Source organism: Balaenoptera borealis, assembly GCF_965194805.1.
Source record: "Balaenoptera borealis genome assembly, chromosome: 3".
In the NCBI taxonomy this organism is placed as follows: domain Eukaryota; kingdom Metazoa; phylum Chordata; class Mammalia; order Artiodactyla; family Balaenopteridae; genus Balaenoptera; species Balaenoptera borealis.
Window position 1 is genome coordinate 148,567,941 of NC_138866.1, and position 23,217 is coordinate 148,591,157.

Below are 23,217 nucleotides of genomic sequence, written 5' to 3' on the forward strand. Positions count from 1 at the left end.
TGTAAAGCAGTTAAAAAATAAATATATTACATTTTCAAAAGACTTAATAAAATAAAAATTTAAATACAGAGATAGAAAAAAGATTAGCTGTTGAGTAAACATTCATTCAGAAGTATTTTTTGAATGTCTGCCATGTGCTAGGCACTGTTTTGGGTATTGGAAATATAGCAATAAATAAAGCAGATAATCCCTGTCTTTGTAGAATTTACATTCTCATGGGAGAGACACTCCTTTAATAAGAACATAATAAAATATGTAGGTAGTGGGGCAAATGGTAACTAAAGCTGCAGAAAAAAAAAAAAGCAGGCAAGGGATAGGGAGGGTCAGGGGAGTAGAATATTTAGACAGGTTGGAATTATATCTCTCTTTCCTCTCCTACCCCCACTGGTGATCAAGATTCGTAACATAGTAACTTTGCCCTGCAGTTAGGTCAGTTAGGCAAACAAAAGAAAACTGATAGGTGGTTCATCAAGGTGTCTAATAATAATGTATTTCAGATTTCTATCAGCCATGTTAACAAAAAATTACTTTAAAATAATAAAATACAGACATCATCCTTATCTGATATCCCAATTTAACAGTCTTTTTTTAACAATAAATCTTAATAAATATATAAATATTTAAAAACCCAAAAGACTAAATTCAACAATTTGTATAATTACTGATATCAGTTCATGAATATATTATTGTTCCTGTATTACCTAAAAATATCAGTTGCTTTTGAAGCTGAAAGCTATTATTAAAACTGATTTGAAAATGACTATTCCCTTCTAAATATTAATGTGAAAAATAATTATTAAGAGGGCTATGGCCTGAAGCATTAGGTCAGTTTGATTCTGATTTTCATACACAAAGGATGAATGCACGAATTCTGGTAGTTCCGATCCCCCTATCCAGAGCAGTTGGGAAGTTGTTTACTCTCTGAGGGCCCACTGCTGACGTCTGCTCACTGAGTAATGTCATCAGATTTCCTGGTGGTGGTTATTTGGGGCGGGGGCAGTGGTAAGTAGTTGTCCGGCTCTGCTGGGACACCGCTTGACAGAGGTCCTGAGAGCCGGATATACCCCGTAGACAGGATGTAAGGTTAAAATGCAATCTAGTTAAGTAAATAAAGTATTCAATGGTAAAATAGAATTGCTGAAACATTAATGTTTTAAAATGATACTGCTAAAATTATACTGAGGTAGAATCCACGCTCTTTAAAAAAATTAATCTATAGCTTCTTTTATTTCTTAGAATTAATGCGGTGGTGAGTTATTTTTACAAGTTGAGATCATAAAGTTACGCTGTCCTTTGTTTGTAAAAGTTATTTCACCCACTTTGGGTGTAGACCATGTACTCAGAATTGTTTTCCTAGGAAGAATGAGACTTTTGCCCTTAGCTGTCCATTCTTTTTATTTATTTATTTATTTATTTATTTAACATCTTCATCGGAGTATAATTGCTTTACATTGTTGTGTTAGTTGCTGCTGTATAACAAGGTGAATCAGCTATACGTATACACATATCCCCATATCCCCTCCCTCTTGCGTCTCCCTCCCACCCTCCCTATCCCACCCCTCTAGGTGGTCACAAAGCATGAGCTGATCTCCCTGTGCTATGCGGCTGCTTCCCACTAGCTATCTGTTTTACATTTGGTAGGGTACATATGTCAGTGCCACTCTCTCACTTCGTCCCAGCTTACCCTTCCCCCTCCCTGTTTCCTCAAGTCCATTCTCTACGTCTATGACTTTATTCCTGTCCTGCCCCTAGGTTCTTCAGAACCACTTTTTCTTTTTTAGATTGCATATATATGTGTTAGCATATAGCTGTCCATTCTTTTATCTTGTCCCTCAGCTTGTAACCAACACTATATAGTATGTGTTTTTTAAAATCAAGCTAGTCGTTAACATTTTAAAGTTTCTTTTATTAATTATTGTAGCCTTTAGCTTATTTTTCTCCTCCTGGTTTCTTAAGTTTGTACTGTTGACTTTCTCAAATTTAGTGATTTGAAAGCTTAGTATATTAATTCTTGTTTCATGACAGAGATCTAAGACTGAATTTTGCTTCTGAGTAAAATTTACTAGTATCTTGTAGGTTTTATTACATGATATTCTCATTTTTATTATTTTCCAAGCAATCTGTAGGCATAGTTTGCATTTCCCTCTCTGATCCATCAGTTACATGAGTTTAAAAATTTCCAAGGAGGGGGTATTTCTTAACTTATGTTTTTAATTTTGGTTTGATTGCCTTATGGTTGGAAGTAAAAACTGTACAAGGAATATGTTTTAAAGTTTTCTTTGTGACCTAGTATATGTTTTTACGATATTCATAAATATTTTCTTTGTCTCCTTTCAGACTTTATCTTTTGTCTCCTTGATCCTTCATAGCAAATTTCATGAGTATCTTCTGTGAGAGGCTGCGGCCGCCGTTTCACACAGAGGACCCAAATGCTGTCCAACAACCGCTTCATCCTGGGCAGTGGCACAGCCCTCCTGTTGATGGGTTTTCTGGGGTTTTTTTATGCAACTCCACCCTGCCTCAACACTGTAGAAAATCAGCAAAATGATTTCCCTTCTTTTTCTTTTTCCTGAGTAGTTCCACTGTCTTCTCCAAGCAGTAAGCCTGTATCATTTCTTCTTCTTTCATTCATTCATTTCTTTAAACTTTGTTCATAAAAACCAACAAAAAAGTCATTGTTCAGATTGGTCTCTCTCGGTGCCTCTTGCCTTCCTTCTCACTGCACTGTGGGAGTATGATTATGTAGAGCACATCTCTCTCTTTTAAGACTCTCTTTGACCTCCTGGATCATATTCCGTCAGAAATTCTGGCTTTGGCATCCAGCTGTGCCTCTCGATGAGGCCGGCCTCTGACTGCCCAGCTCTGGAGGATAGACGGTGCTGTGGGATGTCTGTGCTCACCCTTCCACCCTACTGCAAAGCCCTCCTCCTCAGTCTCAGGTCTAGAGTAGTAGCGACCCTCATTCTTACACCTTCTGAGAGATGAAGTTACTACAAAGCAAATCAGAAACTGAGCCGGTGTCCCATAATTAATAGACATCAGCTTCTTGCAGTTAAAAATATACATGGACTTCCTCCATCACTAAGCAGGTTTTGTTGCATGTGTTTACTGTAGGAGAGATCACTGCTTGAGGGAAGAGATGGGAGGTGGCAGGCAGTTAAGAAGTATCTTGTGGGAAGATTTATAGATCTAGTTCTGCTGCTGCTGTGTTTTAGGTATGAAATCACACTGTCACACCCAGAGGCCTGGAATAGGGTAGGGATCCCCTCAACACATATATACAGTGTTTCTGGAAAAATTGCAAAATATGTCTCTTCCTCCAGGTAGCAACCCAAGGCCAGGGTTCATGGCTTGGGGCTGGATTTTAGCTCTCCATTCTCCCTCCCTTGTGCTCCTTTGTGCAGTGCACAGACTTCCCAAACCTTCCAGTGGCCCTGGGTTTGCAGCACAGTTTATAGAACTAAACAGACTGGTCAGTGGAATCCCAGCTGCCACTTGCTGCTGTGTAGCCTTAAACAAAGTACTTGGAACCTCAGCTTTCCAATGTAAACTCTCAGCATGTTGCAAAGGTTCAGTGAGATAACGTATGTTCAGCCCTTAGCACAGTGCCCAGTTTATGCTGAGCCCTCCATTGGCGCTATGATTCTATTACTTGTTGGGGTTTGGTTATGACACTGTATATTTATCTTTGTGTGTTAGTGTTAAGTTCTCAAATAGATAAGCTTCTTTTTTTTTGGCCGCGCCGTGAGGCTTGTAGGATCTTATTTCCCCTAACAGGGATCAAACCCGGGCCCCCCAGCAGTGAGAGTACAGAGTCCTGACCACTGGACCACCAGGGAATTTCCCAATGAGCATTTATTGATAAGCACTGTACTTGTCTGTAAAATGAAAGTGTTAACCGTTTCTCAACAAGGAGTCTTTGAGGTCCCATGGTTCTGATAGCTGGATTTCATTTTTTTGGTGCCATTTTAGATGTAAGATTTCATTGTCCATCAGGGGAAAGATGGCAGTAGACATGGAAGGAACCAATGTTCGTTCGGTGTCTAATCTTTGGGGGTTCTTTATATTGTAATCTCACGTGATCTCTGTAACACATGAGGAATTGAGGCCTAAGGTTGGGTAATTCACTTAGAGTCACACACAGCTAGGAAAAGAAAAGCTGGGATCAGACTCATTTTACGTGTCCTTCCCTGCTCTCCACCTTTCCTGGGGTTTATAAGGAGATAACTGAGATCCCTCTGTCTAATAAGTATTTACGTAATTTTTCTCTAGAGTAGAAATTTCATTTTCATCTGTGGCACTGATGAGAGAGAGAAAAATTTAAGCAAGCTTATCTTTTTTTTTTTCTTTTCATTTTTAAGCAGATCTTTTTCTTGCAGGTAGCAGTAGCTGATATACAATTTGGCCCCATGAGATTTCATCCAGATCAGCTCCAGGTAATAATATACCATGCTGTAATTTTCACCTTGATTTTCTTTAAAGACGGGGAGGGAGAGGGTCTAAAGTTATACATTGAAAATAATCTTCTGTTTTAGATAAAATATTGGATCAATGTTGAATTCCCTGAACTTGATAGCAGTACTACAGTTATATCAGGGAATGTACTTTTCTTAGAAATACACGTTGAGGTATTTAGAGATGAAATGTCTGCAACCTACTTTAAAAGGTTCAGCAATAAAATAATATGTGTAATTGTGTGTGTGTGTGTATGTATGTGGAGAGAGAGAGAAAGCAAAGGTGGCAAAATGTTAACAATTGATGAAACTAGAAGAAGGGTGTTCTAGCATTTATTGTCATTCATGACTTTTTGTAGGTTTGAAATTTTCCAATAGAGAGAGTAAAATCATGGTCTACTCTATGTTACTGAATCAGCTGTAGCAGAGAGAAAATATCTATAAATTTTCTAATCCAAAATATTAAACAAAATAACAATTGAAATTTAGCTCCAACGTTACTTGATGCTTCCTGTACACAAACGCATGCTCACTGTTACATTTTTTAAAATGTGAAAAGGACTGGCAGAAATGTGCTCTCAGGACCTCCCTGGCGGTCCAGTGGTTAAGACTCCACGCTCCCAATGCAGGGGGCCTGGGTTTGATCCCTGGTCAGGGAACTAAGATCCCACATGCTGCGCAGCACAGAAGAAATGTGCTCTCTTAACTCTTTGCACTTGTGGTATTTGTGCACCTGGGTAAGCTTAGAGGGACTGAGTCTTGGGGAATGGGGTTTCTGTCAGCTTTGCAGTCTCTTTCCCTTAGGCTGTCCCGCCTTGACTGTACCACGTACCACAGTTGCCCCCCGTTAGTCAGTCTGAGTGTGAAGGGATGGAGCAGTGCGCTCCTGCCCCAGGTGTGGCTTGGGGGCCTGGCAGCGCAGGGGAAAGGCAGCAGACGCAGGCCTCGCCCAATCCAGGCCAGGTGCGAGGGCAGCCAGCTGTCTCTTGCACCTGGTGCTATTCCTGTGTCACTAAATAGGCAGTTTTTGAATTGTAACGTTTTGGTCTACTTTAAGTCTCCTCTCTTATAATCAAAGTAATTTTTTTTTTAACTTGGAGGAATTACGTAAAGTCTTGAGTCAGAATATTTAAATGTATTATTTAAAGTATTAAGTATTCTAGGAGTTTGATTGAAATATTGGTGTTTGCCATCTAAGGACTTACCTAGTTAACGTACTGCTAACTAAAACAAATATTTGTGTTTTTTAATTGATTCGGTTTTAAGATAAAATACTTAATGAAATCTTTGTTGAGTTTTTCCAGTGGGCTTATTAGCAAAAGAAATAAGCATATGATCCATGCACTGACTTCCAGACTAAGAACAGATAGAATAGCACTCATTTCAGGGAGCTGAGTGATAACGTCCCAGAGTTACATGTAGGAAAAGGATTTACTCAACAGATCGTTATGCTCACATCTGTGTACTTGCCTTGAAAACACTTGGGAGTTTTCTGTGGCTTGTTAAGAAATGACAATTCTAACGACACCTTTTTTTTTTTTTTTCTTTTAAAAGTGTTCATGCTTTTTTGATTCAGGTACTTTTAGTGTTTCCCAAAGAAGATAAGCAGTGTAATGGATTCTGTAGGGCATGTGAAAAAGCAGGGTTTAAGTGTACAGTTATCAAGGAGTCTCAGACTGCCCTTGCCTGTTTCCTGGACAAACATCATGACGTCATCATCATTGACCACAGAAATCCCCAACAGCTGGACGGGGAGGTGCTGTGCAGGTAAGCCTGAGACTCAGGCCTCAAGAGTCCTGCTGGCATTTGTGACAGTAAATGCAGCCCCAAATACATTAGGTTAAATTCAGTGTCTTTTAAGGTGCCTTCCATGCAAGTAAAATAAGCAAGACGTTAGAATATTATTATTTCTAGGAGAGATCTCTATCTCTTTTGTTTTGTTTTGCTTTGCTTAAAACAGAAAATCTGAATGTGAACCGTTAAGGGATAAGATGAAATCCTGTATGTAATTAACCACAACTGTCACCTGTATAGTACTGCAACAAGAGTTATTATAGTTTTCTAGATGTTTTTAAAGTTATAAAAAATTTGAAAATTGTCTTCTAATGTTAGGTGAATATGCCTTGTTTCTCATACTTGCAGAATATCAATATCATGAGAGAATTTGGGTAGCAGACATAAATCTAAGAAAAGTACTTTCTAAAGAAAGTCATTTGCTGCTGATGGAAGCAAGGCAAAAGTGAAATATCAATTTTATTTAAAAGAAAACTTTTATTTTGGGGAAGACAAATCATAATTTTAATATGATGTAAAATTTTATAATATATTAATTTTAAGGACATTTAAATGTTGACTTTTAGGAGATAGAAAAGATTGAAAACCAAACATAACAGGGGTTAAAAACTGAGCTGACAGGAAAATGACATCCAGAAGGTTGACCAGAAGGTTGTTTACAGGTACATGGTGATTTCCATGTACTTGAGAGTTCACCTTTCAGGTAGTCAGATGAGAGGTGGCTTTTACCCAGGTGTGATCCACCTCCAGTAAAGCTTCCCTCTGGCCTTGCTCTGTGTTGCCTGCCATGCTGCCTGTGTTCCTTTCCTATTTCTGTCTGGTTGATGGCAGTTAGCCATTGTCACTGTAGCCCAGATTTGTTTGACGTGTTATCTGATAGCACACCCATGAGGGATGTGGAGATGTGGAGAGAGCTCTGACCCTGGGTCCTATGCTCAGCTCTTCCCTTGCCCAGCTGCCTTTGGGTAACTCTCTGTCTTCTCTGAGGATGTGTTTTCTCAGCTGTAAATTTGGAACACTTGGTTTCCAAGATCCTTTCTCTCTCTAGCATTTGATGGATAGCACTCAGAGGAAGGGAAGAAAATATCTTAGTTACGTGGTGCTTTTAGTCTTGGTAGACTGCTGCTAGGCAGGAGAAATATCTAAGGAGAGCCAAAGAGCCCAAACAGAAAAGGTGAAGGGGGGTGAGGTGCTGAGGACAACTTGGCTTCCTTCACAGTCTTGTCCAGGTCCAAACCTGGCCACAGGTATGTGCTGGACAATGACATTCATACTCATAAAGATGGCTCTGCTAGACCGTCCTGTGTTATAAAAGAAAAACTAAGTTGTGGTAGTTATGGTCTACTTTTTTTTATTGTGATAAAATACACATAACATACAATTATGCTCCACTTTTTTTTTTTTTTTTTTTTTTTTTTATGCTCCACTTTTTGAAGGAGGAGAAAGTACTGTTGTTACACATTTTGGAAATATTCTAAACAAATAGGGTAACTCATTCAGCAAATGTATAAATTTACAACTTATACAGTTTTAAAACAGAGAATGTGACCTGGGTTGCTTAACGTGTGGTTTTAGAGAAGCTTAGACTGTCATAAGTGCATGTCTTCTACCAAGTCCCCACCACCCTCCATCCAGCCTCTGATGGGGGTTAGGGTTTCCCAAGGGAGAGATCTGAGTTTCAGAAGTTCTCCTCCATGTTGAGTCCAGCTCTGTCCATATTTGGCCCCAGGTTTCCAACATTTGAGGACAAGAGTGGTCTTTTCTGGTTGGAGCACATCCTCACTGCTGTCAGCGGCTCCTCACAGAGTGTGGTTTCATATTCCAGCCCCATCAAGGAGGCCTCCTCTGAGTACCTTCTTCCAATCAAGATCTCTCGTAGGCGTGGTTCCCGAACCGAAAAGCTCACGGGTTTGGGTAGATGAGCGTAGAGTAAGCAGAGCCGTCACCCCCCACCCCACCCCCCGTGTTAGCCAGAGAGCAGACCTCTACAAAGGCACCCCCGGTCACGCTCCTTTCCTGACGGCTGCATCACAGCCCTGGCCAAGAATCTGAAGTCTTTCTCGCTAGCTGTGTTCTACCACATCACTTTTGTCTTGTTGGCTGAGGATTTGGAGGACAAGGGACGGGAGGAGTCCTTGTGCCATTTGTAATGAGTTTTCTAGAGGCAAGAGTGGGCCCTGATTTACTTTCCTAGTCAGTTTCATCTCAGTTCTGGCCCTTACCTGGTTTATCTCCCATAAGATCATCCCTTTTAAGGGTGCCTGCCCACTATGGACTGTTCCTTCAAGGAATCTTTCCAGGCTGTCCCTCGTGAACCTGCTCGCCCTCTCTCTCCACTTACACTGCTCCCTAAGAGACCTTAGCCCTGGCAGAGCCCCGTCTGTCCCTTCTTCTTCCTTTTGGGATACCTGATCAACACCCCCTGTGAAGGGTTTTTCATCAGTTGCTGATTTGTCTAAATGATTAGCATTCAGCTGTATCTCTCTATTGGGGACACGTGGGACTCCTTACACTCCTTATCAGATACCTTCCTAAAGGTTAGATAGTCTGTGTCTGCGATATTTTCAAACTCAGCAGTTGAGGGAACCCTACTTGGCAGGTCTTCTTGGTTCAGGACACGGTGCTTGTTACCAGAGCTACATAGGTGAATAAGACATGGTTCTTGCCTCTGAGGAACAAATGCTTTTGTTGGCGGGGGCAAGCGAGCGATTTCAGCACAGCTCATAGATGCCCACAGAGGAGGTATGCTGTGGGTGCCTGTGTCTAGGAGGGCTTCACAAGGGGGTGTTTGAGTTGAGTCCCAAAGGATAAGCGGGAGTTCTGAAAGGAAGGACTGTGGAGAAAACATTCCGGGTGGAGGAAGCAGCATGTGTAGGACCGGGCAGGGTGTCCAGGGCTCCTCTGCCTGGCGTCAGGTGGCTGCTGCATCCAGCAGGTACGGGCCCTGGCTCAGGGTGAGGCTGGAGCAGCAGACGAGCCTGATCTGGAGGGCCTTGTGTGCTGAGCCAAAGGCTTTGGAGTCTGCCCTGTAGGCAGTTGAGACCCTGGCGTAGTCTACGTATTCTACGCAGGGGAGTGTCCGGAGTGCACTGCCAGAGCACTGTGGCTGCCGCCTGGAGAGTGGAGAAGGAGATGGAAGGAGCGGAGGCCCGTCAGCCAGCTGTGAGGCTGAGGTCAGGGCCTCCTCCCAACTTCCTGTAGAGACAAAAACTGACCACAGCAATGAACGAACCAAAGATAAGATGACAGATATGTCAGAAGTTGGGAGACAGAAAAGGACGGGGATTCTCACTGTATCTCTTGTGCTATGGGGACCAATAAAGAAGCCTGTTCCTGGAATGTCCTCTGCATAGTTCAGCCTCTGAAGCTGAAATTCCAAAGGCCCTGCAGGAAGGAAGTGGGAAGAGGCTTTGCTTTACTCCCACTGTGTCCTGCTGAGCCTGGGATGCTGGAGTTGCACTGACCAGAGCTGAGCACCATCACTTCTGTGATTTACTTTCTACATCCACTAGGAAACCCAAGACAGGGAGCAGAGGGAGATGGACAAAGACGTGGTTTTTCCTACCATGTTGTAAGAAGGGGCAGAGGCATAAGGAGCCTGGGAACATTCCTTCACATATTACAGTTTCAAAACAGCAAACTGCATCAGTTCTCAGGTTTAGCCAGAGAATGGCAGAGAGCAGGCCAGGAGTCCCTTCTGTGCAGCAGAGCCATGCTTGCCTGCTGGCAGCGCTCTCTGAGCACGAACTTGCACCTGTTGACCTGATCTGCAGGTCCAGACCTCAGAGGAGGACGGCTGCTAACCCCAAGGGTCCAGCAAAGGGGTGCACGGGAGACTCCTCTGACCATCTCTGCTGCAGACACTCTGCCTGGGTTGATGTTGCTCCTGTTCAAGGATAAAGAAGGGGACCTGTAAAAAGCTGCCAAATTATGGAGGGGGAAAGACAGCCTGAAGACAAAGAAAATTGTTTTCCATAAGAAACTGAAGAACCTTTTAGAAGACATATGCTTAGTGTACTCAGAAAAAATGAAGAGCTAGTCCTCTGTGCAGCAGGAGCAGGGCTCTGTAATGAAAGGGAAGATTTTTATAAAGGGAGATGGAGGAAGTAAAGCACTGCGTAGAAACCCAACATACGTTAACAGAATTAAGTCTGTGTTGACGTGAAAGGATGCTCAACATCACTAGTCATTAGAGAAATGCAAATGAAAACTACAATGAGGTATCACCTCACACCAGTCAGAATGGCCATCATCAAAAAATCTACAAACAATAAATGCTGGAGAGGGTGTGGAGAAAAGGGAACCCTCTTGCACTGTTGGTGGGAATGTAGATTGATACAGCCACTATGGAAAACAGTATGGAGGTTCCTTAAAAAACTAGAAATAGAACTACTGTACGACCCAGCCGTCCCACTACTGGGCATATACCCTGAGAAAACCATAATTCAAAAAGAGTCATGTACCACAGTGTTCATTGCAGCACTATTTACAATTGCCAGGACATGGAAGCAACCTAAGTGTCCATCGACAGATGAATGGATAAAGAAGATGTGGCACGTATATACAATGGAATATTACTCAGCCATAAAAAGAAATGAAATTGAATTATTTGTAGTGAGGTGGATGGACCTAGAGTCTGTCATACAGAGTGAAGTAAGTCAGAAAGAGAAAAATACCGTATGCTAACACATACTTATGGAATCTAAAAAAAAAAAAAAAAAAATTGGTTCTGATGAACCTAGGGGCAGGACAGGAATAAAGACGCAGATGTAGAGAATGGACTTGACACGGGGAGGGGGAAGGGTAAGCTGGGACGAAGTGAGAGAGTGGCATGGACATATATACACTACCAAATGTAAAATAGATAGCTAGTGGGAAGCAGCCACATAGCACAGGGAGATCAGCTCGGTGGTTTGTGACCACCTAGAAGGGTGGAATAGGGAGGGTGGGAGGGAGACGCAAGATGGAGGAGATATGGGGATATATGTATATGTATAGCTGATTCACTTTTTTATAAAGCAGAAACACAACATTGTAAAGCAATTATACTCCAATAAAGATGTTTAAAAAGAAAACAAAGTCTGTTGAATGCAGAAGCAAGATCGAACTCAGAGTGCTGGGTGCTTTCATAACAATCTCTGGATTTACCTTGGTCTGAACATCCTTTTTACCATCGTAAATTCCATTCTTTTCAATGTGAAACTCATTCCACGTGGCAGAGGGAACAGTGGCATAGTACAAGTAATGGAGTTGTGGTTTTGTAAAATTTAGGTCATTGAAGGGCTTTGCTATGTTCATACAGTAAGCCTCCAGCATGTGTCCTTTTTTCCAGTTTTGTATCAAGACCATCATCAGAATTACTTGTAGTTTCCTAGTGTATCTAGAGACTGGTAGTTGCCCCCCAATATCCATTACTACTCTTTTCTTAATAGCAGAACATCTAGTGTTTAGGTGGGAATACAACCACCTAGAAAATATACTGCATTCCCTAGCTTTTCTTGCAGCTGGCCAATGGAAGTGTCATGTGCATCTTCTGAAAAGTGTCCTTGAAGGGAATATGCATGCCCTTCTTCCTGCTGTCTGGAATGTGGATGTTATGGCTAGAGCTCAGCATCTGTCTTGGACCATGAGGAAGAAACCATGTACAGACAATAATAGAGAAACATAAGACAGGAAGAGCCCGGTTCCTGATGCTGCGGAGTGCCATTGCAGCTTGGACTGCTCACCTCTGCACATCTTGCATGTGGGAGACAAGTCTTGTTTAAGCCACTTTCTCTGGAGTTTTCTATTGTGCATAACCAAATCAAATGCAAATGTTTCACCAGGTAGCATGGTTCTGAGAGCTTCCCAGTATGTTTGTGCAGCCTTTCAGAATCTCATGCTGTAGACTCACACCCCATCTTTTTTTAAGATTTTTTTTTTATGTGGACCATTTTTTTTTAAGTCTTTATTGAATTTGTTACAATATTGCTTCTGTTTTATGTTTTGATTTTTTTGCCCAGGAGGCATGTGGGATCTTAGCTCCCTGGCCAGGGATCGAACCCACACCCCCTGCATTGGAAGGCAAAGTCTTAGCCACTGGACCACCAGGGAAGTCCCTCACGTCCCATCTTTTTTTCTGACTTCTTGGAATCTTCCTTCCGAATGCCCGGGTGTATATTTTGATGACGCCATGTCATTTCTTTCTTAGTTTTCATGAATTCTAAAGTAAAGGATGTTATTTTGCAACCCGGGTTCCTGACGTTCCTATTTCCTAGCCAGTTCTTCCTTCTTATGGACCAGAGAAGGTTAAGAATACACCTCTGCCTTTTCATACCGTGTTAGACCTCCTTTGCAGGGACCGGCTTGTCTCCAGGAAGCATGGTCTTTCCTTCTACTTTGTCCTTAGCCCAGTGCCCCTCATCTCTGTATCCAAATCTACTTACTGGGATCATCTACGTGGTTGCGTACTTGCTATTATACCACTCAGATCTCTGTTTTTCTTGTAAAAAGATGAGAGCTGGTTTGAAATGGCTGGCTGCATACTTAAATTGCCTTTTCTCCTTCTAAATCTTTGTGATATGATAGAAGTATAAATGTAAGAACAACTACAGTGTCCTAAGAAGTCATGGAAATACCATTTGTGAGTCCATGTCTTTCATTCCCTGTTTAAGATTAGTGCTAAGGTGAGTATTAGCCAACAGGTTTGAGAAGTGACCTGGCCTTGTCTGTTGTGTGAGGGTCTGCCATGCCAGTCACCCTCCCGAGCTGAAACAGCCCTTCCCATGGCTCCTTCTCCAGGAAGGTGAGCTTGGCTATTCTCTAGGCAGGGAGACCATGTTTGGACCAGGGCCTGGCACCTGGTCAGCAAGCCCTTCAGCGACCTGTCGAGAGGGCTCTTCCGGTAGAGCCATGTAGCCAGTGCCCTTTAGATTGGCTCCCACTGGAGACGGTAGGCAAATAGAAGCTGGAGGAGTACAGTGGACCCTGGGAGAAGCAGAAGTGTTGACACAGAGAGAGAGAGTGTTACGAGCTACGTGGTCCATGAGAGAGACTGGCTGGTCCCTAGGGCTGCTTTTCCATCCCTGAGCAACTTCCCAACCCAAGAGCTAGTCTGCATCTATCGTTGGACTTCAGCCTTTCTCAACCTGAGCTCCATGAGAAAATTAAGCCTCAGCGCCCTGAGGCAGGGATAGGCAAAGGGGAACACAGTCAGGCCCATTCATTTGTGTATTGTCTGTGGCTGCTCTTGTGCTACAGTGGCAGAATTGAGTAGTTGTGACAGAGTCTGTATGGCCCAAAAAGCCTAAAATATTTACTATCTGGCCCTTTACAGAAAAATTTTGCCAAAACTGAGGCATCCATTGTATATGATGAATTGACTTTTCTCTTATGCATCTGGAATGGTTATGTTATGAACCATCCTTGGGAGAACTGAGAAACAGTCACTCAAATCAGTTTCTGTGTTCAGTGATTCAGAAGTGACACAAGTGATTCTTGAACCAGCAGAACTGAAGTAAGGCAGTAAGTCTGGGCTACTCCCTGTCCCATCCCGGACACATTGTCCAGGGGCCAGCGCGCTTCTGACTTGGCTGGGGCAGTCTGGATCCAGTCCTCTCCATCTCCTCCGTCTGAAGTCACCCTCCCGTGTGGGTCCTCTTCCTTCCAGGCCAGGGACCGAGTTCCTCCCTCTTCCTGTGGCCTGGCTCTTCTTCTCCGGATAGGCCTGCTTTCTTCCCCAGGGTAGGATGGGTCAAAGCCATTGCATATCTCCAGTGGAGCAGCTTCTTTTCCTACTACTCCTCTCTGTCACATTTATCTCTGCCCTCTCTCATCTTTTGGCTGGATTTTCATTCCCCGTGACTTCCTGGGAAGCTGCTTCTCCGGAAGGTTAAATTCAGTCCCTGCGGGCAGACTTATACTCCTTGGGTAATTTCAGTGGAGCAGTGTCTTCTACTTTTCTCAACCAGTCTTCCATTCTTAATTTTTCCTGTCAGGTGTTGATTCTCCTCTTTCTGACTGATAAGAATATCTTGCATTTCCAAGTTTTGAATATTTATTGTTACTGTTTTTGCCTGCATTCTACTTGGGAACCCTTCTTTGCACTGCTTAGAGTACAGTGGAGAGCTGACCCTTGGGCTTCTTCACCCCCACTGGAATTGTCGCCATCAGCTAGTGGTAATATACATAAACTTGCATTTTCCCTTGGTAGGAAGAGAGAGTAACCCCTTTCATGTAAGCCCCAGGTAGGGAAAATTTTCCACCTCAAACAGCTTAGGTTAACAAAGAGCAGAGCAAGTAGAAGGCACATCATTTGCATTAGCTGTTATCTTCACACTCCATAATTGTTAGGGTTACCATAGGCCACTGGTTAGGAGTTTGTCCTCCAAAGAGGGAAAGATCAAGTAGCTAAGAAGGTGACTCCAGCGTATGAAGGGATCTTTTGCTCTCCCTTCTCCCTCTCCCCCAACTTTAATTGTTCTACCAAAATTGTTTAGGTATATTTAGTTTTTAAAGAATTGCTTTAAATTTATTTTAAAACTGTTTTTTAAAGGTCTATCAGATCATCAGAACTCTCAGAAAACACAGTTATTGTTGGTGTAGTACGCAGGTAAGATATTTCCTTCTTTCTTTTTTGATGTTGAAATTCAGGTGTCAGTGTAATGTTTGCTTTTACCAGAGGCCCAAATAACAGCTTGTGGGCCGTGACAGGCCTCACCCTTTTTAGTTGGGCCTTTTTTTTCTTTACTCTTTCTTATTTTCTTTCACTTTGGCAGTTAAGTTCATGGCTGGAGTTTGTACTCTCATACTAGGTTTTGTGATTTTGGACTGCCTTTCACTTTAGAAATAGGCAAACCACGAGAGAATTCCATTCCTAAAGTATGAATGTTTTCCAGGCATATTTCCTAGGGACTTCAAACTCCAAATATCTGTGAAGATTTGAATTATACATAGTTGGGGGAAATCTTATATTTCATTTTAAAATTGGAGGTAAGGAAAGAACAGAAATAATTTAGTTTAAATTAAAATTTTTACGTATCAAATAGATATACAGTCACTCCTGTATCCTGGCTGTTAGTGTAATCTCTGTATTTCAAGCATTAATATATACTGCCAAAAAGCCAAGTGTGAAACTAAAACAGAAAACTGTTTTCAACTTTATACGTTTGATTTGTATGTTAATCTAATTCATCTAAAAGTACTCATTATATGACAATTATAATATTATGTAAATTAGTGAGTAGTTAAAGATGTGAGATGTAATTGATAAAAACTGTCTCTAACCATTTACTATGTTCTTTTGAAGGGCGGTTAGAGAAGAGTCATCTGTAATGTCCCTCATTGAGGCTGGCTTTACAAGGGTATGTACCCACTTTTTTGTTATACAAGTATAATTCAGCATAAGAAGTTATTTTATCTCAGTTTAGAGCCCAGCAATAGTTTTGAATTAATTTGAAGAAAAAAAAATTTTCCTTATGCTGTGTTATAGTTTGGTTTAACTTTATAATCTGGTAATCTAATAATCCACAACACTTTGCTTTCTTAGTCTCTCAAAACTATGCCTGCTAAAGTCATCTAAACATATTAAAATCTCCTTTAATGGCTTACTCATTGAAAATTATACCATAGGATGTGTTGTTATAATGCTTACATGTATACATGCAACTTTATAGCCAGTTCAAGGATTCTGGAAATAAGACCTCCCCAACATGGCTCCCTTTCTTTCCACCACTGGCTCCAGTCTGTTGGTTTCTCTTAAGCCAAAAAGCTTCTGAAGGCTTTGGTCAGCTGGTTGCCGGTGAGCCTTGGAAATGATGATGGAGAGAGCTTATATAAGGCTGATTGTTGGGCAGATTTGTAGCCCAAATTAATATTATCAATGAGGTAGTCCAGAAACCTCAAGCCTTGAACTTAGTTTAAAGTGATTCTGGGGATTCCCTGGAGGCACAGTGGTTAAGAATCCGCCTGCCAATGCAGGGGACACGGGTTCGAGCCCTGGTCCGGGAAGATCTCACACGCCGCGGAGCAACTAAGCCTGTGCGCCACAACTACTGAGCCTGCGCTCTAGAGCCTGTGAGCCACAACTACTGAGCCCGCGCTCCACAACTACTGAAGCCCGTGCGCCTAGAGCCCGTGCTCCACAGCAAGAGAAGCCACCGCAGTGAGAAGCCTGTGCACCGCAATGAAGAGTAGCCCCGCTTGCTGCAACTAGAGAAAAACCCGCACGCAGCAATGAAGACCCAACGCAGCCAAAAATAACATAAAATAAATAAATGTATTAAAAAAAAAAATAAGGTGATTCTGGATGGTAGCACTCCCAGGTATTCGGAAGAAGCAAATTACAAATCCTCCCAGAGAAAGACACCTTCTTCTTTGGCCTCAGAGAATCTCTGCAAATAATTATTCAGGGGCAGCAGGCAGCACTCAGCATTAACCAGTCCACCAGGAGACAAGGCGTTGCAAGTGAGAACTAGCAGGGGGAGAAAGACAGCAGGAACAGACCCCCACAGTCCTCAGAAATTAGAATGATCAGATATGAATTGTAAAACAATTATGCCTATTATATGTAAAGAAATAAAGACAAGACAAGCTTGGAAATATCTGCAAGGAATAAGAAAGTATAAAAAGTGATAGCACATTTTAAGTAGCATGTAATTGAATTTTGAGAAGTGTACATATAATAACTGAAAATTTGAAAACTTAGTAGGTCAGAAGAAATTATCCAGCATGTAGCACAAAGATAAAAAAATAGAAAATAAGTTAGAGAGGTTTAGAAATGTGGAGGTTAGAATGTGCGGTTTAGCATACATATAACTGGAGTTCCAGAAGGACAGGAGAGAGAATGGGACAGTGTATTTGAGAGAATTCTCCAGAAATGATGGAAGACTTTAGTCCACAGATTCCAAAATTCCAAAGTAGAGTAAATAAAAAGAGGACACATCATAGTGAAAAAACAAACAAAGAGAAGATCTTAAAATCAGCCAGAGGAAAAAGATTACCTACAAAAGAATAGCAGACTAACAGCTAGCTTCTCAGCAGCAATAAACGGAAGATAGAAAACAGTGGAATAATATTTTCAGTGTGATAAAAGAAAATAACTGCCAACCTAGCCTAAATACTTTCAAAAATGAAGGTGTAATAAAGACTTTCAGAAATATGAAAATTGAGGCAGTTTGTAAGTAGCAGATTCTCACAAGGAAATTCGTAAGGAGGTACTTCAAACAGAAGCAAGGTAAATCCCAAGTGGGAGGCCTGAAAGGCAAGAAGGAATGAGGAACAAGAAAATGTGAATGTGGGGTAATTATAAACACATATTTACTGTATAAAACAGTAATAATGTCTCATCTGATTAGAGATTATGGTGAGAAAAGGACTGTAACCCGAGAGTCACACACCCAGCTAAGTTATTGTTCGTGCCCTTTAGGGCAAAAGAGATATTTCTTTTGGGGGATAGACACAAATGAACTGGAACAGAAACTCTAAGATGAGGGAGAGAGCAGTAGAGAGAAGTGATGGGAGGTGAGCCTGCCCTGTGCACGTGCTCCCCTGCTCCTCCCTCCTTCTCGAGCCCTCCTCCTTTCTGTGTCTGCGTGTGTACATACACAGGTATGGGTATGTGTGTGCAATGTAGAATATATATGTTTATATATAATTATCATTACGTAACATCCAATAATAGCTCAGTATTTAAATTCTAGACTATCTGAACAAACCCTAGGTGTCTTCAAGGTTTGGAGGGAGGAAGTGGAGGTAAAAGGATTCTCGTGACCTCACCTAGCGGACAGGGAATGGGGGTGGGCAGTGAAAGTATTGAAGTTTTCTTCTTTATGGGAAATGTGCTGGTGGGAGATACTTTGTTCTGGAGGTAATTGGTTTCTTGTTTTCAAATAATAGTAAAGAAATCTATGTCTGCTTTTGAGATCGGTGAAAAGGAAAGTAACCATTAATAGAGAAGTTTAAGTAAACTTCCAAATTAATAAAATATGGAATTTGCGGGAATTCCCTGGAGGTCCAGTGGTTAGGACTCCGCGCTTTCACTGCCGAGGGCCTGAGTTCAATCCCTGGTCAGGGAACCAAGATCCCGCAAGCTGCGCAGCGCGGCCAAAAAACAAAAAAAAAATATGGAATTTATAGCAACTTGATCAAACTGGCAGATCCCAGGAAGGGGAAACAACAGTGTGAAAGCAATCATAAACACAAAGTAAGATAAGAGTAAAATCAAGTGCATGGGAATGGGCTGAATTCTCCCATTAAAGGATAAGCCATTAGATTGGGTTACAAAATTACAATTATATGATGTTTATAAGACAGTGATAAAAGGAGCTTAATAATAAAGAAACGAAGAGGTAGCAAGTAAATGCAGACAAAAGGAACACAGGAATTCCAATATTAGCATCAGATAAGGTGGAACTTAAGACCTTGTTTTATACACACATAATTTTCTATAAAAATTTTAGATTATTATTATTGCATAGTTTTTTGGTTCTCCCTTTTTGACACTCCCACAACATTCACACATATCAGTGCCTGTCCCCATTCCCTGACCTCCAGTAATCCATGTGAGCTAGTATGAGAAAAACCACATCAGCCAGCGTGAAGGTGAGCATTCTTTTAAGAATCCGAGGTTGGAAGTTGTGGATCACCTATTCCCAGGAATCGTTAGGTCATCCCTCCTTAAACTGCTTAGGGAAGCATTCACAAGAGGCAAAAAATTTTCCCAGATAACTTTGAAGATCTTTATATTATTACTCTTAAGCTGCAGAACTGGCTATTCTTAACAAGGACCTTCAATGCTTCCACTTTGCAGTGAAACTAGTGAAACCTGGGGGATAGATTATTCATCTTGCCTTGGGTTGTTTGCTTACCTATGGCCACCAGCAGTCATTAAGCTTTTCATTTGTACGAGGTCATAGATGCAGTGTTGGAAATTGTGTGTTTGAAACTCTGCACAAGGAAGTCCATCAGCACAGCTTCGCAGACTGGGAAGCATGTCCTGGTAGAAAGTCTAGTTAACCATGGACCTTGTATTTTCCTAGTATAATTGAGTTATCATTAAACTAATTTGAAAATTCAAAAGTAACCGACATACACACTTTGCCTGCCCTCTCACCCGTACAACTTAATCAAGGTGTCCCCCCAAAGCCTTTGCTGGGAACCATGGTTAAGTGCATGTCTCTGCGAAAACACTCCCATGCAAAAAACACAAAGGGTTTAAAGTAGTCATTTTAGAGGTCTGTGACTTAGGAAGTATGGAGATAGCAGCAGCCTCACCACTTTATAAGTGACGAATCCAAGTAGGTGACCAGTCCTCAGAGACTACACGTGCTAACTCTTCTCATGCAGAGTCCTGTACCCTCAGGTAACAAAAAGGTAGTGAGGTGACAGAGGGCACAGAGACAGAGCAGAGCATCCAGACCTGGAGGGAAGGTGATTCTCCAGAGTCTCATGGCTGGGAGGCAGTGGGGCCCATGCTTGAACCCAGCCCTGGACCTGAAAGCCATCACCACAGTGAGAACTCTGGGATTCAGGGGGCAGTCAACTATTCTGTGGATTGGCCATAGTTCAGGAGTTCAGGATGGATGGATGGAGACCTGCTTGCCTCCTCAGTTGGACTTGGCAGCTGAGCTTTTGCTGACTAAATTCTCGAAGGTTAGGGTTTGGTATCTCTCAACACTGGTTGTGCGTTAGAACCCCCTGAAAGGCTTCCCTGGAGACCCTGTTTCAGTTGGTGTGGGGAGGAGCCTGCACGTTGGTATTATTTTTTAATAATAAAATTTGCAGGTGAGGAAGCAGGCTCAGGAAGGTTAAGGGCCTCATTGAGAATCATACAGCTTTTAAGGCATGAACTTGGGGCTGGATTTTTAGGTTTCTTGACACAAAGACAAGACCCTGAACACTGTTCAAACAGGGATATCTGCCTTCACTGGCAGTAGAAGGAGCTCCACAAGGGGCCCCGTGCCCTAGATTGGTCCGGCTTTGGCTTGTCGATAGTGGCCTGCAGATGCCCTGCCTCTTAGCCTCAGCTTCCTCCTCGGTCAGATAGAGTATTATCCACGTATTGAGCAGGTGAAAGCAAGAGCTGTTCACAGAAATAGGGGTGAGTAAATGTTCACAAATATTTTTTTACATCTGAATGTAACTACGTGACAGAACGTAGCGACTTGTAAGATGTCTTCATGAAATACATAATTTGGTGGTGCTCAGGCTTCCCATTCCCATGTAAATTTGCTTTGTTGAGATGTTTCCATTATGTAAAGGTTATTATACAAAACAGTTACTGTCCACAGCAATAAGAGAGACTGGGCAAAGCCATGGCTCTGCCAGTACCTCTGCCGTGGAGGGTAATCCTTTGTCAGCTTAGTTGAGCTGCTGTTTGAAGTTATTGTAGGAGAATGTTGCCTGAGTGCGAGTTACCTCTGTGAAACTCAGCTGCAAATAGATGTGCAAGCATATTTTTGCTTACCGTGAGCTTGTACAGCTCGAAAGAGGACAACATATTGCTCTTGAATAAGTGAATAGACTCTGAAAGTTAATATAGATAGGACTTTAGTTAATAAATTTCCTCCTTCTGTATATTCAAGGCTCTGCTAGTGACATGTAGATATCAAAAATCCTCTTACTTCAAGGCAGTGAAAGAAAAGCGTTCTTAAGCGCTCTTTTTTTTCCTTGAACTTTTTTTTTAGTGGAATTAAATATTGTGTTAGTTTCAGGTGTACAGCAAAGTCATTCAGTCATATATATATACAAATGTACATATGTGTATATATATATACATATTTATACTTTTTCAGATTCTTTTCCATTAAAGGTTATTACAAGATATTGAATATAGTTTCCTGTGATATACAGTAGGACCTTGTTGTTTACCTATTTTACATACAGTAGTGTATATCTGTTAATCCCAAACTCCTAATTTATCCCTCTCCCCATCCTTTCCCCTTTGGTAACCATAAGTGTGTTTTCTATGTCTGTCAGTCTATTTCTGTTTTGTAAATAAGTTCATTTGTATTTTTTTTTCGGATTCCCACATATAGATGATATCATATGATATTTGCCTTTCTCTGTCTGACTTACTTCACTTGGTGTGATAATCTCTAGGTCCATTCATGTTGTTGCAGATGGCATTATTTCATTCTTTTTTATGGCTGAGTAATATTCCATTGTACATACTATACATATATATATACACACACACACACACACACACACTACATCTTCTTTATGCATTCCTCTGTCGATGGACTCTTAGGAGGTTGCTTCCATGTCTTGGCTATTGTAAATAGTACTGCTATGAACGTTGGGGTGCATGTATCTTTTTGAATTATAGTTTTCTTTGGATATATGCCCAGGAATGGAGGCCTATTTTTTTCTAATTCCGTTTTTTTACTACTTTATTGAGATACTATTCATATACCATGTAATTCAGCTATTTATTTATTTATTTTAAACTTGATGTAATATTTTTATAAAAATGTAAAATAATTATAGTGCAATTTTCCATTTCCTCATTTTACTTGACAGTGTGTCTCGTACATCATTCCATATAAGTGCATGTAATAGCTGCATGCTGTTCCATTAAATGGTTATACTATAGTATACTATAGTTTTTTAAATTAATTTATTTAAAAAATTATTTTATTTTTTTCTCTTTCCAGCAAATACCTTGCCCTTTCTGCCTTTCTTTCCCTTCCTTCCTTCCTCCCTTCCTCCCTCCCTGCCCCCCTTCCTTCCTCCTTCCTTCTTTCTGCCTTTTTTTCTCTTTATTGAGGTATAGTTGATCGATTCAGCCACTTAAAGTGTGCAACTCAGTGGTTTCTTAATATATTCTCAGATATGTGCAAGTACTATTTTTTAAAAGCTAATTTGGTACCCATAAGTTTTCATCTCTCATTTCCTGTTCATCATGAAAGCTAAATTATTTTTTAGATTTCAGGTACCAAGTTGAGAAGCCTGTTGGAAAGAATTATTTTTTATATATGTATTTAATCATTTAAAGGTGCACATTTGTTTATCCACAAAATCCCCTTTCTGTTTGTAGAGGTATGTAGAAAACCCCAGCGCCATGGCCTGTTACAATGAACTGCTCCAGATGGAGTTTGGATTGGTGCGCCCACAGCTGAAACTCAGGTAATTCTGCTGCTTCTGGTAAGCTGACCATACCACACAGGGCATTGTTGCAAGTGAGGACTTCGGATGTGGGCGGCTACATTTTGGCTGTAACTGACCTCCTGCTAAAATGGGATGGGGTGGTGGGAAGGCTTCTCTCCTCACAAAATGCTTTCGGAGTCTGCCTGGATGTCTAATAGGTGGTCATGTTAGTGATTGGAGACTCAGCATTTAAAGATGGGGCTCCAGTGGGGACTTCCCTGGTGGTCCAGTGGTTAAAACTTGACGTGGTCACTGCCGGGGCCCTGGGTTTGATCCCTGGTCGGGGAGGATAACACAAGCCACACGGCGTGGCCAAAAAAAGAAAAAAAAAGATGCGGCACCAAAATAATAGCAAATGAAAAAGCAGGGTGCAAAAGTATATATACTGAATTATCTGTTTTGTTTTTTAATTAAAAAATTACTTTTAATATACACATACACCCAACCCATTAACATTATTATCTCTGGTAAGTGACATGTTTTCTTCTCTACAATAAGCATTTTGTAATTTGCTCTTGCTAAACCGTTATTTTTTTTAACTGATGAGTGGAAACCTAGTTCTTTGTAGAGTGAGAAAAGCCGAAAAATTAGTAAAATTATATGAGGTTGACAGAAGTGAAAAATATGTCAGTAGCTCTTTATCATCCTAGGTCTCTTCCTTGGGTGGTCTACTATTCTTTAACATTTCCTTTACCAGGATCAAAGAGAGAATGAAATCATTCTGTTTGTATGTGCCCAAGGCAGAGATAAGGGGATTAGAATTTGGGGTATTAACGTTGGTAGGGACCAGCACAGGGTATCACATGCAGAGAAGAAAATACTTCATAGACAAAATGAAATG

At 41.4% G+C, this 23,217-nt stretch overlaps 1 protein-coding gene across 7 annotated transcripts in view; it reads left to right on the forward strand.

Annotated features, from left to right (window-relative positions):
* The window catches only part of PDE8A (phosphodiesterase 8A), a 147,460-nt gene that overhangs the window by 67,867 nt on the left and 56,376 nt on the right, over window positions 1-23,217 (forward strand). For 6 of the 7 annotated variants that reach the window (XM_082388313.1, XM_082388314.1, XM_082388310.1 and 3 more), the window contains 5 exons: window positions 4,380-4,436; window positions 6,031-6,221; window positions 14,782-14,838; window positions 15,535-15,589; window positions 22,267-22,355. In XM_082388313.1, the coding sequence (XP_082244439.1) occupies window positions 4,380-4,436; window positions 6,031-6,221; window positions 14,782-14,838; window positions 15,535-15,589; window positions 22,267-22,355 (449 nt within the window). Of the gene's footprint in view, window positions 1-2,451; window positions 2,599-4,379; window positions 4,437-6,030; window positions 6,222-14,781; window positions 14,839-15,534; window positions 15,590-22,266; window positions 22,356-23,217 lie in introns of those variants that run through there. The other variant, XM_082388316.1, reaches the window with a different exon arrangement.